The sequence below is a fragment of the Psammomys obesus genome, unplaced genomic scaffold, assembly GCF_907164565.1.
Source record: "Psammomys obesus unplaced genomic scaffold, mPsaObe1.curated_primary_1811, whole genome shotgun sequence".
NCBI lineage: Eukaryota > Metazoa > Chordata > Mammalia > Rodentia > Muridae > Psammomys > Psammomys obesus.
The window spans coordinates 18,049,829-18,073,934 of record NW_026587216.1 but is presented as its reverse complement, the minus strand read 5'-3'; the positions used below and the strand labels follow the sequence as shown (position 1 = coordinate 18,073,934).

Sequence of the window (24,106 nt, the reverse complement as noted above, 5' to 3'; positions counted from 1 at the left end):
CCCCCCCCAGGGTTTGGTGATCAAAGAGCTGGCCGCTGGGTTCATGTCAGAGACCTTTCCTGTACCCCTTACTAGGGAACCTGTCAGAAACAGCCCCTACTACCCTTAGATTGGAAACTGAGCAGCCTGTCAGTTTCCTTTGAACAGGGGGTCTGGGTCCTCTCCATGCGTGGTTCTTGGTTGGAGTATTGGTCTCTTCAGGCCTCCCTGGGCCCAGGGTTTTTTGTTTGTTATGTTTTGTTTTGGCTCTGTTGGTCTCCTTGTGGAGTTCCTGTCCCTTCCAGGTCTTTCTATCTCCTTCTTCCACAAGGATTCCAGCACTCTGCCTAAAGTTTGACCATGAGTCTCAGTATCTTCTTTGATACCCTGGTAGGTAAGAGTCTTTCAGAGGTCCTCTGTGGAAGGCTTCTTCCTTGTCTTCTCCTACTTTCACTATTCACCCTGTTTGACCTTCTGAATGAGGATTAAGCATCTTCCCTAGGGACCAGGGAATCCTATTAAACACACATTTTTAAATATTTTTAAGAGAAAACTATAAAAATTGTTGCCACCTTTTTTTCCCCCTTCATGACTTTGCTTTTAAGGTTTTTGTTTGTTTTTATTTTTGGAAACCTCAGCAGTTGAGGCTGACTTTGAACTGGCATCTGCTTCCCAAGTGCAAGCTTGGGCTACAGGCCTTTGCCACATACTAACATTTTATTGCTCTTAACACTGGTTTCCTTCCTTTTCTGCTTTATTTGGTTGTAGTGGTGCTTATTGTCTGTAAAGAAATGGCAGGGAACAGAAGTGAGGCCAGACAAGCATGGTTGCTGAAGAAGCTTTACATGGATCAGCTCCATGAGAGGGCATTTTGTATTTGTTTATGGCCTGCATTAAGTTGTCTGAACACTGTTAGTGTGGACCTCTGAGTTTGGAGAAGAGGTGTGGTTTGTTCTGTTTAGATAGTGTGAGGTTGAACTGGAGGCCTTTGCGTTGCCGAGCTATCACCCTACCCCTCAAAAGTTGATATAATACAAATATTTGTTTTCTGACAGCAATATAGGCAGAAGACCAGATTGTTTTAAATTTATCTCTTTAAATTTTTGCATTGAGTGTTTTGCCTACATGTATGCCTGTCCATTAGGTGCATGGAAACTATAAGAGAACAGAAATTAAAGATGGTTATAAGCCACCATGTGGGTGCCAGGAATTGAATCCAGGTCCTCTGGAAGAGCAGCTAATGTTCTTAACCACCGAGCCATGTCCTGTTTTGAACATCTATGCATGTATATGAAGATGTGTGCATATCTACTTTTTCTTTCTCTTTCTACAATAGATCTCACTTGTTTGGGTCTGTCTCTACCTTCTCGGCACTGGTTTTTAAGTGTTTCGGTATTGTTTTATTTAAGTTTTTAATCCTGGGTTCTGGGGATCAAAACCATATCCTTGTTGCTTACTTTGCTGAGTTAACACTCTCTAGCACAGTAGTTTGAAGTTTTTTATTCTCAAAACTATGCTCTTTGAAAAAAGTTGCAATATATGAAATTTGCAGGCAAATGGTGGGAACTAGAAAAGATCATCCTGAGTGAGGTATCCCAGAAGCAGAAAGACAACACATGTTATATACGCACTTATAAGTGTATATTAGATATATAATATAGGATTATCATACTAAAATCTGTACACCTAAAGAAGCTAATCAAGAAGGAGGACCATGGGTAGATGCTCAATCCTCATTCTGAAAGGCAAACAGACATCAGAAGAGGGAGAAAACAGGGAACAGAACAGGAGCCTACCACAGAGTGCCTCTGAAAGACTTTACCAAGCAGGGTATTAAAGCAGGGGCTGAGAATCATAGCCAAACTTTGGGCAGAGTACAGGGAATCTCATAAAAGAAAGGGGAGATAGAAAGACCTGGAGGGGACAAAAGTTCCACAAGGAGAGCAACACATCCAAAAAAATCTGGACACGGGTCCTTTCTGAGACTGATACTCCAACCAAGGACCATTCATGGAGATAACCTAGAACCCCTGCACAGAAGTAGCCCATGACAGCTCACTCTCCAAGTGGGTTCCCTAGTAAGGGGAGCAGGGACTGTCTCTGACATGAACTCAGTGGCCTGTTCTTTGATCACCTTCCCCTGAGGAGGGCGGGCAGTGCAGCCTTACTAGGCCACAGAGGAAGACAATGCAGCCAGTCCTGATGAGACCTGATAGGCTACGGTCAGATGGAATGGGAGGAGGACCTCCCCTGTCAATGGCATGGGGAGGGGCATAGGGGAGAAGAGGTAGGGAGGGTGGGACTGGGAGGAGATGAGAAGGCGGCTACAGCCGGGATATAAAGTGAATAAATTGTAATTAATTTAAAAAATAAATTAAAATACATAATTAAAATGAATTATCCATATAAAAAACAAATGATATTTTTCCTGGGAAATTCCTTTCCACATCATAAGAAATTTGGAAACAAAAATTTAAATCTCAAGATAGCAAGCACATGGTAAATGTTAAGATTAAGAATTTATTGTCTGAAATTAATTCATAAGTAGTGCTTCCTGATAAATTAAGTACATAGGAATTATGGGAAAGGTTACAGTGTGGGAGATGGGCTAACTTCTCAGAAGAGGTAGAGAGAGCTTGGGAGAGAAGGCAGTGAGAGTTGATGTGCTGTTGTGTAGGAGTTGTCAGAAGAGGAAGAAAGACCTTCATGGCAAGGTAGCAAGAAACTGCAATGAATGGACAAAAGATGAGAGAAATAAGAGGAGGAGAGAAAACTGAGTGCTTAGGGTTAGTGTGTGTGTGTGTGTGTGTGTGTGTGTGTGTGTGTGTGTGTGTGTGGCAGGGGTCATTTATAATTGTCTTTATGACACAGTATAAATTGTAGATGTTTTATGACTTGGGCAACAGAGGGTTTTCAGGTAGAGATTTGATCTGTTTAATTAGAGAGAATTGAGTTCCGGTGTGTACCGAGGGAACTGGGTAAGGACTATTTATTGGCAGAAATATGTCTTGGAATAATCAGGAGAAGAAACTGTGGAGTCCAGTCACTTGAACCGGGGAGATTTCTAAGGCTCAGTAGGAGCAAGCATTGACAACATTTGTGTTCTAAATGAAATTAATGAATAGGAAAGAGTAAAGAGAAAAAAATACCAATGCCTGTTTATGAAAGGGAGCTTGCTTTTAGTTTTGCAACTATCTGTAGAAATTTTTATTGCCATGCTAATAAATTATGAATGATGTGTTTATAGGAAAATGAAACTTGTGTAGATCATTAGTCTCTAAGTAGAATTTTTAAAATTTCTCTGCTATCAGCTCATAGCTCTTTCAAGAGTATCAGGATCATAAAAACCTGGATTAAGCTGGGTATAGTGTCCTAGGCCTTTAATCCCAGCACTCAGGGAGGCAGAGACAGGGAGTTCGAGGCCAGCCTGGTCTACAAAGGAGTCTAGGACAGCCAAGGTTACATGGAGAAACTGGATTAACCTGTACTGCACTCAGAATACTGAATGCTGGGAAGCACAAGCAAATGTCAGGGAGACCCTCCACCCAGATATAGTGTAGTGTGCATGAGCAAGAGCTCTACTTGCCCTTCAGCTTCAGAGTGATTACTAGCTGATTCTCTGCCCAGGGCATGCCTGCTGGGACTGTTTACTAAGAGTCACCTGATTATATCATGTCACTTAATATGGTTTTACACTGCAGTTTGGGGGTAAATATCTGAAGACAGTTTTACTAAATTGTCTAGTCTGGCCTTGGACTTGGCCATCCTCTCACCTAATTTAATTGGTTAGCTGGGATTGTGAAGTTGTGGCATGGTGTGTGTGTGTGTGTGTGTGTGTGTGTGTGTGTGTGTGTGTGTGTCAGGGTCATTTGGGGATAAGAGGATAATTGTGTTGGAGTTAACTCCTGAGAGGCAGATTTGGGGTCCTTAGGCTTGGGGACTGGTGCCCTTACCTGCTAAGCCATCTCACAGGATACCCCCTTTTCCCACCATTTTTGGGGCCCGGTGAGGAAGAGACAGTCACTTGCTTACGTAGCTTAGTTGCCCACAATTTGGTTCTTATGCCCCAGCCCTGAAACCACTTGAATTGCAGGTGTGTGCCACCATTCCTGTTGAAAAGAATATTAATAGGTCTTCAAAAAAGTCTTCTGAGTTATTTATCTTTTTTGGGGGAGTGGGGGGGCTAACTTGAAATAATATGAAAATTTTAATTACCAGGGATAGAGGATTTGTAGGAGTTATGTTGCCTATCCTGAAAATCAAGTATGTTCTGAATTTCTTTTCTAATCTCAATTTGAGAGAAAAATATTATGACCTAGAGTTACTTTTTATGGTGTGTTTGTTTTGTTGTTTTAATGTGCATGGATATTTTTGTCTGCATGTGTGTCTGGGTACCACTTGTTTTGCCTGGTGCAAATGGAAGCTTGGGTGTCAGATCCCCTGGAATTGTAGTTAACTGTTTTGAGCCAACCATGTGTGTTGGGAATCAAACACAGGTCCTTTGGAAGAACAATCAGTATTTAACTGTTTAGCCATCTCTAGCCAAGAGTTACTATTTTGCCACTAATAATAGCGAAGAAGGAAGACAGTAGAAGACTGCTTCCTAAGCAAAGCACCCTGTCGTGAAAGCTTATTATCAGCTAGAAAACTCATCTAGTGAGGTTTGTTTTGATATAAAGAACCAGGTAGTTGGTTCCTTCAAGAGATTTAATAACTATAGCACACTGTGCTTTTGATTTTAAAGGGAAACAGTATATTTGTTTTTGGATGAGGAATTCTATACCTATATCTATGTAGGATTAAGATCACTGCTTAATTTTTTTTTTTTTTTCAATTCTGGGCATTTAGCCCAGGGGCTCATGCATGCTAGGCAGGTGTTGTCCATTGATCCCCCTACATCACAAAATTTAATACCTTAGGAGATAGAAAGTATCTTATTTAAAGAACTAGTTGATAACCTGAGATCAGGGATGTGCCCGTCCTGGTCAGTGACTTCCAAAAAGACCCAAAAGCCAGCTGGTTGAGGAATGCCAGTAGCAAATCACTTCAGCAGCATAATTCAGGAACAGAGCAACCTTGTATTACAAACCACGTTGACAGAACTGTAAGAGGTTGTCTGAACCTTTAAGAATAATTTATTGACTTCAGTAGGGCATGGTGGCATAGCCTTTAATCCTAGCAATTGAGATGCAGAAACTCTGTGGGTTCGAGGCCAGCCAGGGCTATATAGTGAGAGTATGTCTCAAAAACAAAACACAAGACATTGAGAAAAATAGTAGTTCCCTAGACATTGAGAAAAATAGTAGTTTGGAAAACATTTAAAAATATTTTTAATGTATAAATATACTTATTAGGAAAACAAAACCACTAAATTCTGGGTAAGTATTTTCAGTTTGTGGAAGTTTTAATGTAATTATTAGAAATGCTACCAATAGGTTGCAAAGGTCAGACTATTCTGTCTGATGTTCAATAATATTTTAAGAGCATTTTTATTTGTCATGCATTGTATGATACTGGGAAAACATTACAGACCCTGCTCTCAAGGATACAAGTGCTACTTGCATTTCTCAGTTACTTTAGCTAATAATCTCATGTTCCACTGTTGCATCCTAACGAGAACAGTGCTAACATTCTTGAACTATGTCTAGGCTCTGGCTTCAGATCTCGGTATATTGTCTGCCTGTGATTGTGCGTGCATGCAGCATGTACACATGCCCAAATAGGATATTGTGTGCCACTTTATTCCCTCAAATACACTGAACTTAGCTAACGAGAAATCCCAGGTGATCTCTCTGTGCCCAAGCAGTACTGGGTTACAGGATCATGGACACACTTCTACATTTCATGTAGGTGCTGGGATTTCAAACCTGTGTCTTCAATTTTCACAAACTCAGATCAGTCCTCCTGTCTCCCATTTCTCAAATGTTAGGATCTTTCTCTCTGTTCACATGTTCAGTATCCTTAACTGTATCTTTTACTGACTTTTGGCAGCAGTTTAAAATGTTTACTTTTACCCCCTTAAAATAATTCTTCTATTTCTCACTCTTTAATCTTTTAGTCATTCTTTTATCCCCAGCACAGGCCATTCTTCTTTCCACTTACCCTGTCAACCTTCCAAGTACTACCCTAAGAGCCTCTAGATACTTTGTGAATAGGATGAAATAAGTCTGGGGTCCTTTCATGTACCTGGCCTTTTCTCATGGTGTCTTACTCTTTGCTCCCCTGGTATTGCTTACCATTATCTAAACTCAGACCATTTTTCTTTCCAACCTAAGCACCAGATCTATAGTATTCATTGCTAAGTTTCTATACTTGGAAACAAATGGAATAATAATAGAGTTAAAGTTAAGCTCATTAAAAAAAAAAGTTCTCATGGAAAATCTGTTCTCAACTTCTAGTTAGAATTATTTAGATGGCTTATTATAATACAGGTTATTGCTGTTCTCCAAATGGCCAGCCTGAGAATTTTTTTTTTTTTGCAATGGTCCTTGTTGGTACTAGTATGTGGTCTTTAAGGACCAGTACATTAAGAGAGCAAAATGATCTGTTAAGGGAAGTGGAAGGGCTGGGATTCAATACCAGGTAGAAGCAAGCCTTCCCTTTTAACCAACCATCTGATGCAGAACATTATACTTCTCAGATGTGTTAGACTCAGTGCTCAAGAAAAAATATCTGTACCCTCTGTCCCACCTCCTGTGATTCCTTTGCTGCCATTAGAAGGTAACCTAACTTCATCCTACAATACTAATTCTGCCACCAAGTCTTGTATTAAAATTTACTTTCCTTTTTTTTATGACACTCAGCCCTCAGCTTGGGTTACTAACAACTATTTTCTTTCTGCCTGCCCTGTCTTCTCTCTCACTCTTCTTTTCTGCACCTCACACTCTGCACAGGGCACAGGCACTGGGCAACAAGTGTATAGCCTACAGCCTAGGATTGCTTTGTAATTGGTCTCTGCATCTCTTTTTACATTCCTTTTATTCATTCATGACAACATGAGTACCTTCTTACAATGCAAATAAGAGCTGTTCCTTAAACTATTTCCACCCTTTAAAATAAAGTACACAATCCTTATCATGACCTATACCCAGCCATTATTTTAGAGCACAGCCGAGTGATATTAGTTTCTTAGTATTTAAGTGATCTGGCCTTAATAATCAGTCACTTACTCGTACGCTGTGTCACATTCGAGTGTATGAATGAGTAGGTAGCAGCTTATTCACCCACTGTAAATATTTTTCAGGTAAATATCTACTTCTTTACACAGAGGTTTTTGTTTGCTTTGAGGGATCCTGAGCAGTCAAGGATGATCAGACCAAAGATGTCTTAAGGCAAGGAAATAGTTCACAAAGGAAGGATTTTAAATGTTTTCATATGCTTAACTCAGTTGAGTAGAAGAGGGTTTAATATACTGGGCACCATCCTAGGTCCTAGATGCAGGAACCTAACCAGAAAGACAAGGCTGATCTAAAAAGCTTAAATCATTGTAACAGCTATAATAAACCACTGAAAAAGACTCATTTCAGAAAGATCTTTATTTTGGCAAGCAAGGAGAGAAGCATTCATTGCTGTAGCTAGCATGAGAGGAATGAGTGAAGTCAGGTTTAACAGATTTACAGTCAATTACAGATTACAGTGAAAAGTACACCTCACCATCATGGCTTTAATAGAAATATTGCCCCTTGTCTTTCCAATAGATCAGATGAGCTCTTAGTCAACAACAATAATAACCACTTTATGAAATCTGCCCCTGGTATTTTAACTGTTTCTGTTTCTGCCAGTAAGAACACAGGTCCAAGCTGCTGTTAGCACATGTAGCTAATGCTACAACAGCAGCAGTTGGGTGTCAGGCAGGCATGGGACTGTAACATTTCGCTTGCGTTATTAAGCCAAAGTCCTGTATTGAACCTTTGATATGAAGTATATGAATGAGGACTCAAAGCATTTGTTCACATAGCCACTTAACAGCACCAGGTTAGCACCTGAGACACACCTTGGTTCTCTTTGTGTCTGTTTGTTTCTTGACAGGGTTTTTCTGTCCTGGACTTAAAGGTGACATTAAAGGTGTGTGCTACCACTCCCACTCTGGCACCTTGGTTCTTTCAAGCCCATTCCTAGTCAGTTGCACATGTTTTTGTGGTTGAAAACTAATGTTTTCATTATGGGTTAGAAATTCATAAATTGTGCCAAAAAAAGATGGCTCAGTGATTTAAGAGCTCTGGCTCCTACAGAGTTCCCAGGTTTGATTCCCAGCACCCACAAAGTGAGTGGCTCACAACTCTTCACAACCTCAGTTAGAGATCAAACAGACATACAGATGTCCACACACATGCATTCTGGCAAAACATTCATTCACAAAGGTAAAATCTTCATTGTTTAGGTGTATTTGTCTACCTCACGTGATGTTGTTTTTCTAGAGGGTGGCATTGGAGTGCTTTCCTGGTATATTTAGGATGTTGAGAGCCCTGGGCACAGTCTTCAGCCTCACACCAAACACTCAAAAACAGTTAATCACAGGTATTTTCACATTAGCACCATTTTCACAACACCAACTCGGAAATACCAGGGCTGCTGAAATGACTTGTAAAATATGAGTCTGCACCCTGTTTAAGTCCTAGAACTCCTGGATGGAGGGAACTGGCTATGCAAGCTCATGCTCTTCACATGTGTCGGATATAGGAAGCTGTGCCTTTATTTAACAGATAGTTGGGGGCGTCCATTTTAGACGAAAAAGATAAAGGGCCGTGCTGCACTTTGACAGTAGTGGGTACCTAATGCTTGCATTTGGCATGCATTGTAAATATCAACTAGGAAGAAAGAAAGTGCTGTTCTTGGGTGGATGGTTATGCTGTGGTTTGCAAATAAACTTGTCATGTCATTTTCAGATTTGGATGGTCCACTACTCTCAGGGCCCGATGGTGATAGGACCGTGAATGCAAGTTTATTGGCTGAGGCCTGCAGTGGTCAAGATGCAGGAGATGCTGGTAGGTACAGTACGAACTCTGAGAAGTTGTGAAGATTGTGGAGTGCTAGCTAGTATGCATGTTTACTGAAGTCTGTTGTAAATTCTTGGCTAGTTGTGTCTAAATGCTTCCAATTACCGACCACTCTGAGGTTAAAGTAGTGCTGTCTTTAGGAGCTTGGTAAATAAATATAAATTGATATTTTTTGTTTTATTTGAGGGAATTTAAAGTCAACATTTTAGACTTTTATTTTAAAGGTTGGGTATTTTGGCACTTATAGATTCCTGCCAGCATATTGATGGACTAAAAAGGGTAATTATCACAGTAGTTGATAATAGTTGGCCTTCAGAGGCACCGCATTCAAGTCACACATACACGCGTACACACACAATTAAATGTTACAAAAATATGTAGGAGAATTGTTAAGACATTTTAAATAGTAATGTTTAAATCGGTTATACTTTGGGAAAACTGGTTAAAAGGCAAAAATTATCTGGCTCTTTATATAAAATAGAATAAAAGAGAAAAAGATTCCTTTACTAAAGTATCAAAGTAGGTTGGTAGATTTGGACAGAAACCTATTTTTTTGTTATTTGGGGTTTTGTTTTTTTGTTTGTTTGTTTGTTTTGTTTTTTTTTGAGACAGGTTTCTCTGTGTAGCCTTGGCTGTCCTGGGCTCTTTGTAGACCAGGCTAGCCTGGAACTCACAGAAATCAGCCTTCCCTTCCTTCCCTGAGGGCTAGGATTACAGGCGTGTGCCACCACGCTGGGCTCAGAAACCTATTTATTAACCCTTATAAATAATAATGCTCCATAAAGCTTTTTTAGTACCACATTTTATTTGTGTGTGTGCATGCCTGCCTTACCAAGAAGAAAGATTATACGTTAAATACATCTGAGGAACATTAATACAACCAACTATTTAGAATTACTGTCATTAAGAACAACTTAATGAAATAAAGTGAGCACATTTTTGTGCTGCACTTCTAGACACACAGCATTACCTAGGTAGTGTTTTGCCTTGTTTTTTGAATCTTATCTGTGAGAAGAAGGTTCAAAAACACAGCAGGCTATTTAAGCCCTAATGTCTGGAAAGACACTATGTACTATGCACTATGGGTCTTTTAGCTCAGGGGCTTTTTGCCCTTTTAGGGGCATTTTGTGAACAGTTGGAAATGTGGAATATATATTATATGTTAGCAATATTCAGTTTCAAACTTGTGTGTGCCAAGGTTTTGTAGGAGAATGTTCTAGAATATGTGCACGTACACACATGTTGAATTCAGGCATAAAGCAAAAAGTACAGGTTACAGTAGTGTATAAAATTATAAATACAAAGGAAAATTGTGGCAGAATTAACATTTGAAGGTGAGAGGATGTAGCTGTCCAATTCAACTTTATGTAAGTTTGAAATCCTGTTTTAAATTAATGGTGGAAGAACAGGCAGCACTTCTTGTAAAACGCTGTCACTGTTTCTTGCTACTCCATTTTGGGTGCTGGAAATCAAAAGTAGGACCTGGGGTATGTCCTGTGCTTCTCAGGTACAGCCCAGAGTTCTACTCTGTAGCCCTGGCTGGCCTGGAACTCCTAGGGATCTGCCTTTCTCTACCTCCCAGGTGCTGGGGCTAAAGGCACATACTACAATGCCCAGCATGCCTATGGATTTTCTTTTCTTGAGAGATAGATAGAATTTTGAAGATTTAAAATTGTATAGAGAATTACTGCTGTTTTAAGAGTATTTAATAGAACCAATTATTTGATCTGAGAATGTAAAACTGTAAAATAATACACATAAGCATTTTTCAGTGGAGAATGAGCCATGTTATTTATTTTTTGTAGTGAATACTTTTTGGAATTTTAAAAAAATTTTATTTTCTTAACAATTTACTCATTATATATCCCCATTGAACCCCCTCCCTGAACCCCCTCAGTCCCACTCTTCCCCCTATCCCCTTCCCCTAGTCCACTGAAAGGGGGAGTTCTCCACTATTGCCATCTCCCCATAGTAAGTCTCATCAGGACTGCTTGGATGGATCCTCTTCCTCTGTGGCCTGGTAAGGCTGTATCACCAGGGGAGAGTGATCAGAGAGCAGTCAACTGAGTTCCTGGTAGAGGCAGCCCCTGCTGCCCTCCCTTAGAGGTCCACATGGAGACAGAGATGCTGATTGGCCACATCTGAGCAGGGGGTCTAGGTCCTCTCCATGCATGGTCGTCCATTGGTGCAACAGTCTCTGGCCTCAGATCTTTTAGTTTTGTTGGTCTCCTTGTGGGGCTCCTGTCCCCTCCATGTCCCTCCAGTCCCACCCACACCTTTCTTCCTCCATAAGACTCCCTGCACTTTGCCCAAAGTTTGGCCCTGAGTCTTAGCATCTGCTTCAATACCCTGTTGGGTGACTCCTTTCAGAGTGCTCTCTAGAGTAGACTCCCATGATAGAGAAATTGTGGTACATCTACACAATGGAATACTACTCTGCTATTAAAAACGAGGAAATCATGAAATTTGCAGGTAAATGGATGAAATTGGAAGAGAACATCCTGAGTGAGCTAACCTAGAAACATAAAGACAGGCATAGTATACATTGACTAATCAGCAGATATTAGCCGTAAAATATAGGATAGCCATTTATAGACCTAAAGAAGCTAAACACTAAGGAGGACCCTAGGCAAGATGCTTAAATCTCGTTCAGAATGGCAAATGGGATAGATGACCAGAAGTGGTAAAGAGAGGGAACAGGATGGAGCCTACTATTTATTTATTTTTTAAGAATCTGTCGTTGAATTTAGAGACATTTCCCTTAAGAGGACAACTTCATCCATAGTGTTTCCCTTCCTTCCTCCAAGGTCTGGCATATGCTAATCAAAGTGCTGGCTCAGCTTAGTTGTTTCTACCCATGGCCAGTCTTTGTTTTATGAGTTACAGCTCAAAACTGCTTTATCCTTACTTTATGGCATGATGTAGCACAGATGTTATTGAACATTGAGCACTTTTGAAGTACATCCTAAAGCCCCTTCAGCATGTTGAATTACAGTGCTTAATTCAACTCCTCATGTCACTGCTAGTAGAGGTCATCCATGAGATTTGGGGTGAGGGTTTTAAGTTTTAAAAAAAAAAAAATCCTTTTATTTTTTGGTGATACATGCTCTGGCACTAAGATCAGAAGACAGCATCTGGAAGTTGCCTTCTCCATGTGAGTCCCAGAGATCACCATCAGATGATCGGGCATGGCAAGGAAGCACGTTTAGCCACTGAGCCTTCTCACTGGCTACTTGTGTTTCTTACCCAGTACTATGTATGCAGAGAGGCATTGTGTTTGAAGACTGCTTTTTTCCCCCCAAATGTAATTCTGAATCTTGCATTGGCGGTTTATTAATCGTTTATATTCGGTCTACATGTATATAGTGAATACTATTTATTTGAATATATTAACAGATTTAATATTATTTTCTGAGGTCAGTTTTTGAAGTATTTGCAACAAGTCAAAAAATACCAGGTACATTCTAGCTTTCTAAATACATTTATTCAACAAATAAGTAAAGGGTGTGTGTGTTTTAGACATTAGAAGCACAGGTCTTAATGTCCTAGAGAGTAACATTTGTTTTGTACACAGTAACTTAAGGAATATAGACCATAAAGGCCAACTCAATTTAGAAATGTGAAAGTGGAAATTGATAGGTTGACTGTCCCAGGATGCCACCCCCATTCTTGTTCTTGTCCCCTGTTTGGGAATGTGCTCACTTTCTAATTTTGAAAACTTTTCTGCTAACAACATTGTTCCTATAATTATAGCCTGAGAGGGTTTTCTTGAATTAAAAAAGAACGAAGCAAAATTCCAAATTTAAGGCACTTTATATAGTAATAATGCAGTGTATTTAAAAAAAAAAAAAATCCCAGGAATCTTTTTTGCCTTCCTTGTATATTCTTTTTTTTTTTTTTAATAATTTATTTATTTTTATTTTATGTTCATTGATTGGTGTTTAGCCAGCATGTGTATCTGTGTGAGAATGTCAGCTCTTGGAATTACAGACAGTAGTGAGCTGCCATGTGGGTGCTGGGAGTTATACCCAGGTCCTCTGGAGGAGCATTCAGTGCTCTTAACCTCTGAGCCATCTCTCCAGCCCCCTCCTTCTATATTCTTTTACCAAAGAAAATCTTAACTATTTTTTAAGGGGACAATATGTCTGACAAGTGAGGACATTTTTTTTTTTAATGAAATCCAGAAGTTTATGGGGAAAAATTTTATTACAGATAGTACCCTTTCTCAGAACTTCTTAGGACCAGATGTGTTTGAAAGGTTGAAGTCTTTTAGATTTTGGAATATTGTACATATCCTTTACTGATGGAAGTAGCAATAGAGAGCAGTAGAGATTGGCATCTCTCATCTAAAAACTTAAAATATTAAGTGCTCCAAAATCTGAAAGTTTTGAGCACCAGTATAATATCTTAAAAGAATTCTAGATTTGTGAGCATTTGAGATGATGGATTTTTAGATTAGATTTAGATGGATTTTTAGATTACCTTTATTACTGCATGAATGAGCTCTGCGTGTTGGAATGGAATGTTGCAGTGGGAGTCTTTTTACCATGGAAAAACCACACAGAGGTTATTATTGTTTGAATGGAGCAGCTCAAAGCTGCAGTTGGAAAGAACGGTTTATCAGTTTAGTCTTTTCATTCAGTTATTGGAAGTGTAGGCTTGTCAGAGTATGTTAGGTGAGTAGTCAGTCCTTGATTCTTGCAGCCCAACAGGCTCTGAATTAGTTTGTTTTGGGTTTGGTCTTGTTTTTTGAGGCAGTCTTAGTCTGGCCTTGTATCAGGTTGCCTCGGCCTCCAGTATTGTGATTTTATTGTCTGAGAAAAAGAATCTTTGGCAGGTGTGGAGGTACAGTTGGGAGGAAAGGGCAGGAAGGTCCCAAGTTGATGGTCATTCTCAGCCACATAGCAAGTTCAAGGCCGGTCTGGACTGAATAAGAATTTCAAAGAGGGAAAAATGCAATTGCTGTAGCTGAGTGGGAACTGGGAAACAAGTTGACAGCCACTGAAAAAGAACCCACATGCTAGAATTGATGGCTGATTGGATTGAGTGGAAAACTAAAGATTCTTTGACCCAATAAAGTTATTAAAATGGAATTAAATCAAAAAAGAGATAATTCCTTTTGTGTTACTATAAACTAGGTTTTTGTTTTCTGTGTTTTTATCTATTAAGCGCACACTATGGAGGCTCAAGAGTTTTATATCCTTGCTGTATGGGAATTGAAATGAGGACCTTGTCTTTTGTTTAGGTTTTGGAGTAAAGACAAGGTGGGAGGGAATTGGGTATTTTTGTTTTGTTTTGTTTTTGTTTTCATTTTTGAGACAAGGTCTTTTTGGTGGCTATAGCTGACTTCTAATTCACAATGGATCTGGCCTTGGTTGGCCCTGAATTCCTCTGCTTGTCTCCCTTCCAAGTGCTAGGAGTGCAGGTGTGACCAGTACATGTCGCTTTACTTAGTTTATATTAAGCCACCATCATTGTTCTTTTTTTGTTTTTCTGTGACAGGGTTTCTCTGTGTAGCCTTGGTTGTCCTGGACGCTGTCCTGGGCTCACTTATTAGACCAGGCTGGCCTTGAACTCTGCCTGCCTCTGCTTCCGTGAGTGCTAGGATTACAGGTGTGTGCCACTGTGCCTGGATCCATCATTGCTCTTATATTGTATTTTATTTTCTTTGGATCTTATTAAGAGATAACAGACTTTTACCTAACCATTACCTCAAAATCACATTTCAATTGTACTAGGAGCATCACATGATTTCAAGTATAGTTTGATGCCTGGCACTTCAAGTGATTTCAAGTATGGATTGCTACCAAGTACTTCAAATGACTTCAAATTCGGATTGCTACCGGGTGCTTCAAATGATTTCAAGTTTGGATTATTGCCAGAATCTTGGCCCAAACAAGAAACGTGGGAAAATGGCAAGTATTGGTCAACTATACAAATAAAAAATTCTAAAATTTTAATGTTTTAAAACCTCCATATTCTGAGTTTTTAAAAATAAGTAGTTTTGTTAACAATTGCTATTCTTATGACATAGAATTGATAGAAGGCTTTTGTTTAATATATATTAATCAGTACTATTTTTCCTCTTCAAGGTGACTCATCTCTAATCATGAACAAGCTAAAATGCCCTCATTGTAGCTATGTAGCCAAATACAGACGAACACTAAAAAGGCACTTGCTCATTCATACTGGAGTAAGATCATTTAGCTGTGACATTTGTGGAAAGCTGTTTACTAGAAGAGAACATGTAAAAAGACATTCCCTGGTAAGTGACTTTTAAACCCAGCTGACTGTGGAGCTAAGTGTTTCTATGTCAGTGATGTTTAAAGCATTTTACCTGCAATTAAAGGAACAATGGTAAGTTGCTTTAAACGATTATTTTTGAGCTGATGTATTATACTTCATCTAGTAACATTAATTAGCTGTTCATTCATTATTAAATGCATGACTTAATTTTAATAGGTCAAATACGTTCTTTATCTGTACTTTCCTTATTTTCCCCCTTCACTTAGGTGCATAAAAAGGATAAGAAGTACAAGTGCATGGTGTGTAAGAAGATCTTCATGCTAGCAGCCAGTGTTGGAATAAGACACGGGTCTCGGCGCTATGGAGTGTGTATGGACTGTGCAGATAAATCTCAGCCAGGAGGACAAGAAAGTGTAGACCAGGGACAGGATACAGAGTTCCCTCGGGATGAAGAGTACGAGGAGAATGAAGGAGGGGAGCCTGACGAAGAGCTGGCTGAGAATGGGGAAGACCAGAATGATGCATCCCGATGGGATGAGTCTGGAGATGTCTGTATGTCTCTGGATGATTAACTGATCTACTATGTTCCTCAAGAATGCTGCATTTGGACATACTATGAATCGACAATTTGGATTGTTGAACTTGAAGGCTTGCAAAATATGGTACATGCTGGATGGTAGTTATGTTGCTGTGAAAAACTGTAGGGTTAAAGCCTTATAGCAAAAAATTTTTTTTATATTTGCACAGGACTGTACAACAAACAACCGTGTGGTTGGATACATGGAGTCCCCACATATTCAGTCAGTTATCAAAGTAAACTATTTTTTATTTATAGGATATACAGTTAACTATTGGGTTCTATGAAAATATAGTACTTGTCCTTTATAGAGCTCACATTCATGTGCCACTTTAACATGAATGAACAAAGTCCATTTATGGAAGTGCAGTGACAGTTGACCCAATCACTCTGTCAATCAAACCACTCAGGCTAGTTTGTACTAGTAGAGTTTTGTTTCTATTTTTATTTTATTAATTTTATTTTTTTTAATACAGATTTTCAGTGAGGGGCTTTTTCAACCCCGTTGGTTCTATTTTCTTGTATTTTTTTCATTTTATTTGCTTCATAACTTAAACCAAGTCTCTTCTAGTCTTAGATATTATTTCTTAATTTTGTGCTGATAGGCATGTTTATAAGAACTGGAGAGGTAATTTATTGGAATGAACTAACTGACTCCCCTGTCCTCCCTTCCTTTTTTGACATGAATTTTACTACTTCACAAATGAAGAATGATGTTGCGAAGTTACCATGGTGAAGCTGATAAATACCACTAAAATGATTATGACATAGAAGTAACTTTCTCCTGCTGCTCTAATTGATAAATGGTTACTATATGATGCTTTCTGACCTGGTTTTGGTTTTGGGTATCTGTTACTTTGGCACAATTCTTGTTTGCCTCTTATCGTTTTGCCAGTGTACTATACCTCAGCCTTATTTGAAATATAGACGTCTAATTGAAGAAAAGACATAAATACGTAAAATGATTTGTTTTATAATTTATCCGCCATGTCCAGTTTGGTTAGCATGTTATGCAATATAAGTGAAATATCAGGTTTTTTTCTCCTATGCCCTTTTTTATCATTAAAATTAACACAAAATGTGCATTCTCTTTTGTTTCATACTTACCGGGATATTGAATGTTTTTAAATTGTGGTTGATAATTTACTTTTTCCATTGCTTAAAGTCACCACGCCTTGATGAAATCTTTATAGTCACCATGATTCAACAATCTGCAAGAAATATTACAAATAAAATGTTGAGCCTTTATTGTTCCATTATCTAAATTCTTCAGGAGTCAGAGTGATTCATGTAGTTGAAACTACTAGATTTATTTAGCCTGGTGACAGATGAATTAGCTGATAGTGGAACTCTCAGCAGCTTTTACATGCTAACATGCTGACATATATCAGGAGCATATTATATATTATATAAGATTGAGAGACATCATATTTTCAGCTTTCTTTTAAATACAAATTGAGTATATTTTCCTATTTTATATCAAGTAACTAAATTATGCCAGTTGTGTGGAAGAAACCACAGAGCTGCTTTGACAGATACAATCTTTTTGGTGCTCCATCTGGTCAAAATTGAATAGTTGATTTTCTTTTTAAAGAGACAAACTTCATCATTGCCTCTGATTTCAGTAGAATAATGGTTAGATATTGGACAGTGACTTTCTGCGTGGATTAATCAGAGATGAAATAGTACTGCCTGGTGAGATGCACTCATTGCCCTCTGAACAGTGTGATAGATAGTCTCTGAGTACCTGGGAGGCTGGCAGAAGAGGAATTTTGCTTTGATTTTTGTTTGAAATGAAGAGTACAACTTATTCTGTGTTTGAAACAAATGAGTAAAATGTAATACTAGTAAAGTCCAAAGTAGACATAGTTGGGCAGAGATATTATGAATGAAAAAGTATTTTAAACGTAAAATGTTCTGCTTTGTGAATATGTAAGTATAGTATAAAGATTTCTTTCATCCCATTTATCCCCTTCCTTTAAAATAAACCATAGTTTACAATTGGTAGATCTGTCTATATATAAATATATATTAAAGAGCAAATATATATATTTAAAAAAATCACCTAAATCTGCTTTATTAGACAGTAGTTCACTTACTGCATAGAAACTGGACTTGGCTTTACACTCTTAAAGTACTTTATTTTACTCAAAATAAGACCTTATCTTGAAACAGAATTTCTTTTATTACTTAAATCATTTATGTATATCTGGTAAATTATGACCAAATTTTTGTTAGATTGCATACAGTAAATTGAAATACACATTTGGTACACTACGGGAGTGTTGTGCTTTTGTTTGGTTTTAGTTGGAAACAGGTTTGATGTAGATGGTGACTTGTTACTGTTAATTTAAAACATTTTATAATTGTCCATTGCCTTTTATGTCGTGTTGTGACAGATTTGGCTATATTTTTAGTCATCTGAAATATACTTTAAAAAGCTTGTTTTTAGGTAATCCAAAGGAAAAAAATGTTTATACTCTTGAATATATATTTGCCTCAGCCTATATAAAAGTTTCTTTGAAGTAAACACTTTACCAGAAACAGAATTGACAGGTTTTCTCCTTGCTGACTGCCTAAGTTATTTTGTGTCTTGAGGGATTGCCTTTTCCCTTCTAGATCCTTTTTTAAATAGTTTTAGTACTAAGGTATACTACTGGACATTTCTATTTTTTTAAGTATATTCCTTTTTGACAATACAACTTCAGGAAGTTGATAAATCTCTAAGAACTTTTGATTGGTCTCAGAAAGGTAATTGAATACTCATAATTTTGTCTGGAATTCTGGCAGAGTTATGTTGTATATTTGGTGAAGTTTTTCTTGTAATTTATATTTTAAATAAAATATTTTTAGAGTTTTTAATTTTAATGAAGGGGAAGAACATACACTTTCATATTCCACAGTGGTAATACTATGTCATAAATTCAGATCATGTCTTATTTCTCCCACACAGTTACTTTCGTATGGTCCCTCATTTGTCACAATTCTTGACTCTTGGTTTTTTTTTTTTTTAATTAATTAGACAAGTTGCTAAATTTTCGTACCCTCATGATCAAGAGCTTGGGGGTGGGGAGGGGTGTGCAGTATTGGAAGAGGAAACTGGACAATAACCAGGAGCTTTGAATTTTAGGGCAAAAAAACACTACCTGGCTCAAGGCCATCCTAATGAAGAGAGTTACTTACAGAATACTCAAGCATGCCAGGTACACAGTGCATGTGAACCAAGAAGAAGAGCTGGCAGCAGGGAGAAATCCGCAAAGTCGAGAATGATGATGGGAAATGTGGGAAAGTCATGACAGGAAGCTCTGAGAGCTGAGAACCACGAGCTCTGTGGTTTGAGCATTCTCTGAACATAGCATAAGAGATGTAGATTCATTCCTCTGCTTTATGACTCAGAAGCTCCCACTTTTTGGTATGCCCACACTTGTGTTGTCTGCCTTATTCTTTTCTAACCTCTATAAGGTAGGTGCTATTCTATTTTACAAATAAGGAAAGGCTCAGAGAAACTCAGACACTTGCCTAACTACCACAGCTTTCTAGAGCTGGGTTTGATCAGGTCTGATTCTGAAGCCCCTACTCTGTTTAGGAGGCTCTATTGGTGCCTCACAAAACACATGTTTTGTAAATTTATATTCTCCCTATAAAACAGCTAAGTTAGGAATTTTGTATCCTTACTGCCCCCAGTAAATATCCTTACCACATTTTTCTTCTGGTAGAGTTGTTTTTGTCACTGACTTAAACACACCTCATTGTAGTCGATATTATTAGTGGGCTGTGACATTTTCACTTTTAAAAAGGATGGGTTTTTGATATGAAGAACTAGATACAAGCCCCAGTTTTGTGCCGTTGAGTCACCCGGATCCTTAAGCTTAACTATGGTACCTAATCTACACAGTTAGAACTAACAGGTGTTCTCTTAGTTAATTTAGGATTTAAAATAGGGTTATTTATTTTGTTTCTTCTTTCCCTGCTGTGTCCCAGTCTTCAAGTGAAGTTGAACAAAGTAGTTTAAAACATGTTAGGGATAAGCACACTTTGAAAGATGTTTTCTAGCCCTGAATTTTAGGACATTGGGCACTAAATTTGGAATACGCCAAATATTGAGAACAAAATTTGGGGTTTAAGAAAGGGATGATTGAGGCCATTCTGGTATGGGAGAATCAGCATCTTAAACACTGTAAACAGAATACTTTCTTCTGCCTGCTGTTTGTAAAAGCTCCCTGGAAGACCTTTTACAAAGACCAATTTTTTTAAATGTAATTTACCTACCTAATATAAGTGTCCTGAGACATGTATGTAAACCTCCAAAACCTGTTTGTCTGTGTATTTAGAAAATACACAAGAATCTTTATCAAACTTAAAATATAAACTTGTGAGCACTAAACTGCTTCTGGCTTTGTGAATTTTATTGCTGCTTAATTCTGATTTATTTGCAGGTGTGCTAGTTTAGACTCTGGGTAAGGGAAACACCTTTTTAAACTTGGACATTCAGCTACCTTTGTACTTGAAATGTACAGGTTTGAATTGTAGAATCTGATGAGGTTTTTTGTCTGTTTCTTTTAAGGAAGTGCATAAATAAGAATACCTGCCCCCTCCGTACAGGGCTTCTTTCTTTAATAGAGAGCAGGGATGTGTATTCATTGGTGTTTATCTTTTTTTAGAAGTTTTATAGGCTTTAGAAGACATTAAAAAATACCCTGTAATTCACATTTGTGAATTCTCTTGAGGAAATGGGGTTGAAAATAAAAGGTGGAACACTGTCCCATTGTATATTGTATATTAGAAAAATAGGTTACAAGTAAATGTGTAAGATTACAAATTTCAATTTTTTGGAATTTTAAGTTCCCTCCTTTCCTTCTTGCTGGATGGTCCTTGCTGTATATATAGCAAAGGCTAATCTCAAACCCTCAAGATCCCTGTGTCCCAACCTCTGAACTCCAGGATTACTGATGTCATCTGCTACACCCAACTTTTTGTGTTAGTAATAGAAGAGAGGAGCTCAATAGCCAGATAAGTCCACTTTATTAGAGAAATGAGTTTTTAGATTGGTGGGGCAGAGAAAGGTGAGATTGGCAGTGATGGGGTCACATAGCACATGTCATAGAGAACTGGCAGGTACAGAAGAAAGATGTGTTCTATGTGGTTTCAAGAGACAGTATTAGGAACACTTAATAAGATAGGGCTGCTTGCGAGTGGGAGATTCCACCACTGCATGTTTTAGATGTGTAAGTGATTAGTTGACAGTTGTCTTGGCTGAAGCAGTAGTAGCCAAATATTTTTGTTTTAGTGAGTCTTGTTACTTTTTAAAGAATTGGGACTATCGTAGTTGCCAACTTTTTATCTTCCTGCTTAGTTCATGTACTGTGTATGTGCAAACATTTAAAGAAGATTGTTTTGACATTAACAGGCAATTTAGAAGTCATGTTTAGCCTTATGAAAAATAAATGCTGTCTAAGCTTTTCAATACAAATCATTGTCATAAACCAGCGTTTGGGAGCTGGCAAAGAGAAGTATTGGACTTATGACTAAATGATCTTAGAATTCACCCTGGAATGGTGTCTCACTTAATCTAGCAATCTGGGAGACAAACAGGAAGATCTCTGTGAGGTTGAGGCCAGCCTGGTCTAAATACTGGGTTTCAGGATAGCCAAGACCCACAGAGAGCCTGTCTCAAAAAAAAAACCAACAAAGAATTCTTTAGTTTTTTGGGGTTTTTTGTTGTTGTTGTTGTTGTTTGTTTTGTTTTCTGTTTTTCAAGATAGAGTTTCTCTGTGTAGCCTTGGCTGTCGTGGACTCACTTCTTGACTTCACTTAGAGGTCTGCCTGACTCTTCCTCCCGGAGTGCTGGGATCACAGGTTGGCCACCATGCCTGACAATTCTTTACTTTTAGAGTTTAGTCTTTGAAATATTTACCATTCTAAAGTTAATAAATCCTAGAGTTGCTAAAATAAGCTGGAGGAAACCTAAAGCAAAAAAACTAGGCTCAGAACTGGTTGTGGTAGAGCATATACATCTCCAGTGCTGGAACTCAGGTGACGAGGCATGGCCTGTGCTGCATGGCAAAGCCTATCTGAGAGAACACTGGCTGCTAGCAGCCTGGTGGCTTCTTACTATAGCCTGCATCTTTTGGTTTCTTCACAATATGGTTGGTCTTATTAGCAAAGTGTAATTAGGTGTCTGGTCTATCTCAGCAAGGGGCAGAAGACTGATTGCTTGACACATCGCAGCAGTTACTAAGAACAATATGAACGTTTCAAAACAAATAGAAAATTGAGTTGAAAGGGACCAGAGAGCTTATTGCAGTGACATCACAGATAACTTTATGGCCCAGGACTCCTGAAACTTCATTTCAGTTTGTGTCAAACATGATTAGTTTGGAGGCATTGCCTGTTGTGAAATACGGTGATCACTTGAGCCTTAGGGGTCCTTTTTCCTAACAAGTATAGGTCTTGAATAACTGTGCTTCAAGATGGAAGGACTGAACAACCCTTAGTGGACAGCATTTGTTATTTATATTAATCTCCAACATTTAGAATGCATAAAAGGATTAGCCATTTGCTACAAAACCATTTGACCAGAATTCAGTTTGCCAGTGTATTTTGTATTTGTGAAGAGGCTTATTGGGTCTTGTATCTATGTTTGGTCATATGAGAGTGAAAGTTAACCTGCCAATTTGTTCCAGTGTTGTTTTTAATTGTGTATATATGGGCATGAAAGCTGTGGTTCGTGTGAGAGTGGAGTCAGTTCTCTTTCTGCTTTTGTGTGGGTTACAGGGGTTAAAAAAGACATTTGCCCTTGAGTCAACTCCCAACACTGTTAAAGTTTTTGAGATAGAGTCTTTGTAGCTGCTGCTAGTCTTGGTGTGCTAGGCTGGCCTGGAATTCATGGTTACCGTCATCAGTGTGTATGTGCATTCATAGAAATAGGTATATCGCTGTTTAGCCAATGTTCTGATCAACGTAGGAGCTAGCAGATTTGTTTTAAAGAAAGAGTAAATCTGGCCATGAGACCACTCCAACTAGCAGTGTAACACAGCCTTAGATGACGGTGAACAGCTTAGATATGTTCTGAGACTGACCAGCCACTGGTTATTTGCCTCAGGTAAGTCTTTGTTGTACATTGAAAAATGTCCTACCTTCTTAAGAATGATTAATTCCTTCCTTCCTAAAATTAGAAGTCCGAGGTGGCAAAGGGTGGCACTGTCTGAGCTGACAGGCATAAGACTTCACTATGACAGCATTGACCTTAGTAGGAATCCAGTGGTCTCAGCCTGAGGTCCACTATGTTTCCCTGACTTGACACCCTGCTTCCCAAGAGAGAACTCACAAATATAGCCAGCTCAGCAGTTTCTTCAGGACTTGACACCGGCTGTCTTGCTAAACTGGGCTATGCTGCTGGCCAGCAAAAGCTCCAGAAGTCTTTCTTCACCTCCTCAGTGCTGGGGATGCCTGTGCACCCTGCTGTTTTATATGGGTGTTAGGGATCTGAACTTGTGCTCGTGTGGCAAATGCTCTACCAACTGAGCTGTGATCGAGTACTTAACTGCTGACTTTCCATATCAGGCTTTCATTACTATCCATTTAAAAATGTTAGCACTAAATTAGACTTGAGAGGGTAAGATTGTGAGTCAAGTTGTGTGAGCTGCTGAGTGAATAATTTCCCAACACTAGAAGTTACCAAATTGATTTAGAAACCTTTGCTTTCAGATGCTCTGGTCTCCCACTGCAAGTCTACACTAAGGGCACTCATATTTGATGGTGTCAATAAATACATGCTAATTTTTTCAAATTCTTTGAGACAGGATATTACTTCACATTTTCCATTTAAAATACATTTTAAAACTGTGGGGTGTGCATGCCGGTAAGTCAGCATAAGGGGGTAGAGGGAGAAGGATCAGAAGTTCCAAGTCATCTACATACTGAGTTCAGGACCAGCCTGAGTTCCAGGAGTCTCTGTTTGAAAAACACTAAAGACTAAACAAACAAAAGCACTTGGCTCAGCATTGGTTACAACTGTGAGAACTGTTCCACATATTTCCCTTCATCTTAATATTGAGGACTACACTCTGGTTTCTCTTTGGTTACAGTTGTTAGAATTGTTAACTCCTGCTCCTGGGGACCTGATACACACAGACAGACATGCAGACGAAACATGAGTGTGCCTTAAAGAAAAGTTCTGATGCTCTTCCATCTAAAGAGACTTCTACCGGGAGTGTCAAATGTAATCAGAAAAGCCATGGTAAAGCTCTCCTGTGACCATAACCACTGAGGAGTGATGGAGGCTGCTGTCTGGGTATCACATTGCTCA

General features: G+C 38.7%; 1 protein-coding gene across 1 annotated transcript in view; it reads left to right on the top strand.

The window, feature by feature from the left end:
• Nucleotides 1-17,805, top strand: part of Zbtb10 (zinc finger and BTB domain containing 10) — a 41,287-nt gene extending 23,482 nt beyond the window's left edge. The window contains exons 5-8 of the mRNA XM_055603569.1: nucleotides 8,865-8,963; nucleotides 14,714-14,890; nucleotides 15,068-15,240; nucleotides 15,488-17,805. Coding sequence (XP_055459544.1) covers nucleotides 8,865-8,963; nucleotides 14,714-14,890; nucleotides 15,068-15,240; nucleotides 15,488-15,793 — 755 coding nt within the window. The 3' untranslated portion in view covers nucleotides 15,794-17,805. The remainder of the gene's footprint in view (nucleotides 1-8,864; nucleotides 8,964-14,713; nucleotides 14,891-15,067; nucleotides 15,241-15,487) is intronic.
• The last annotated feature ends 6,301 nt before the right edge of the window (nucleotides 17,806-24,106 follow it).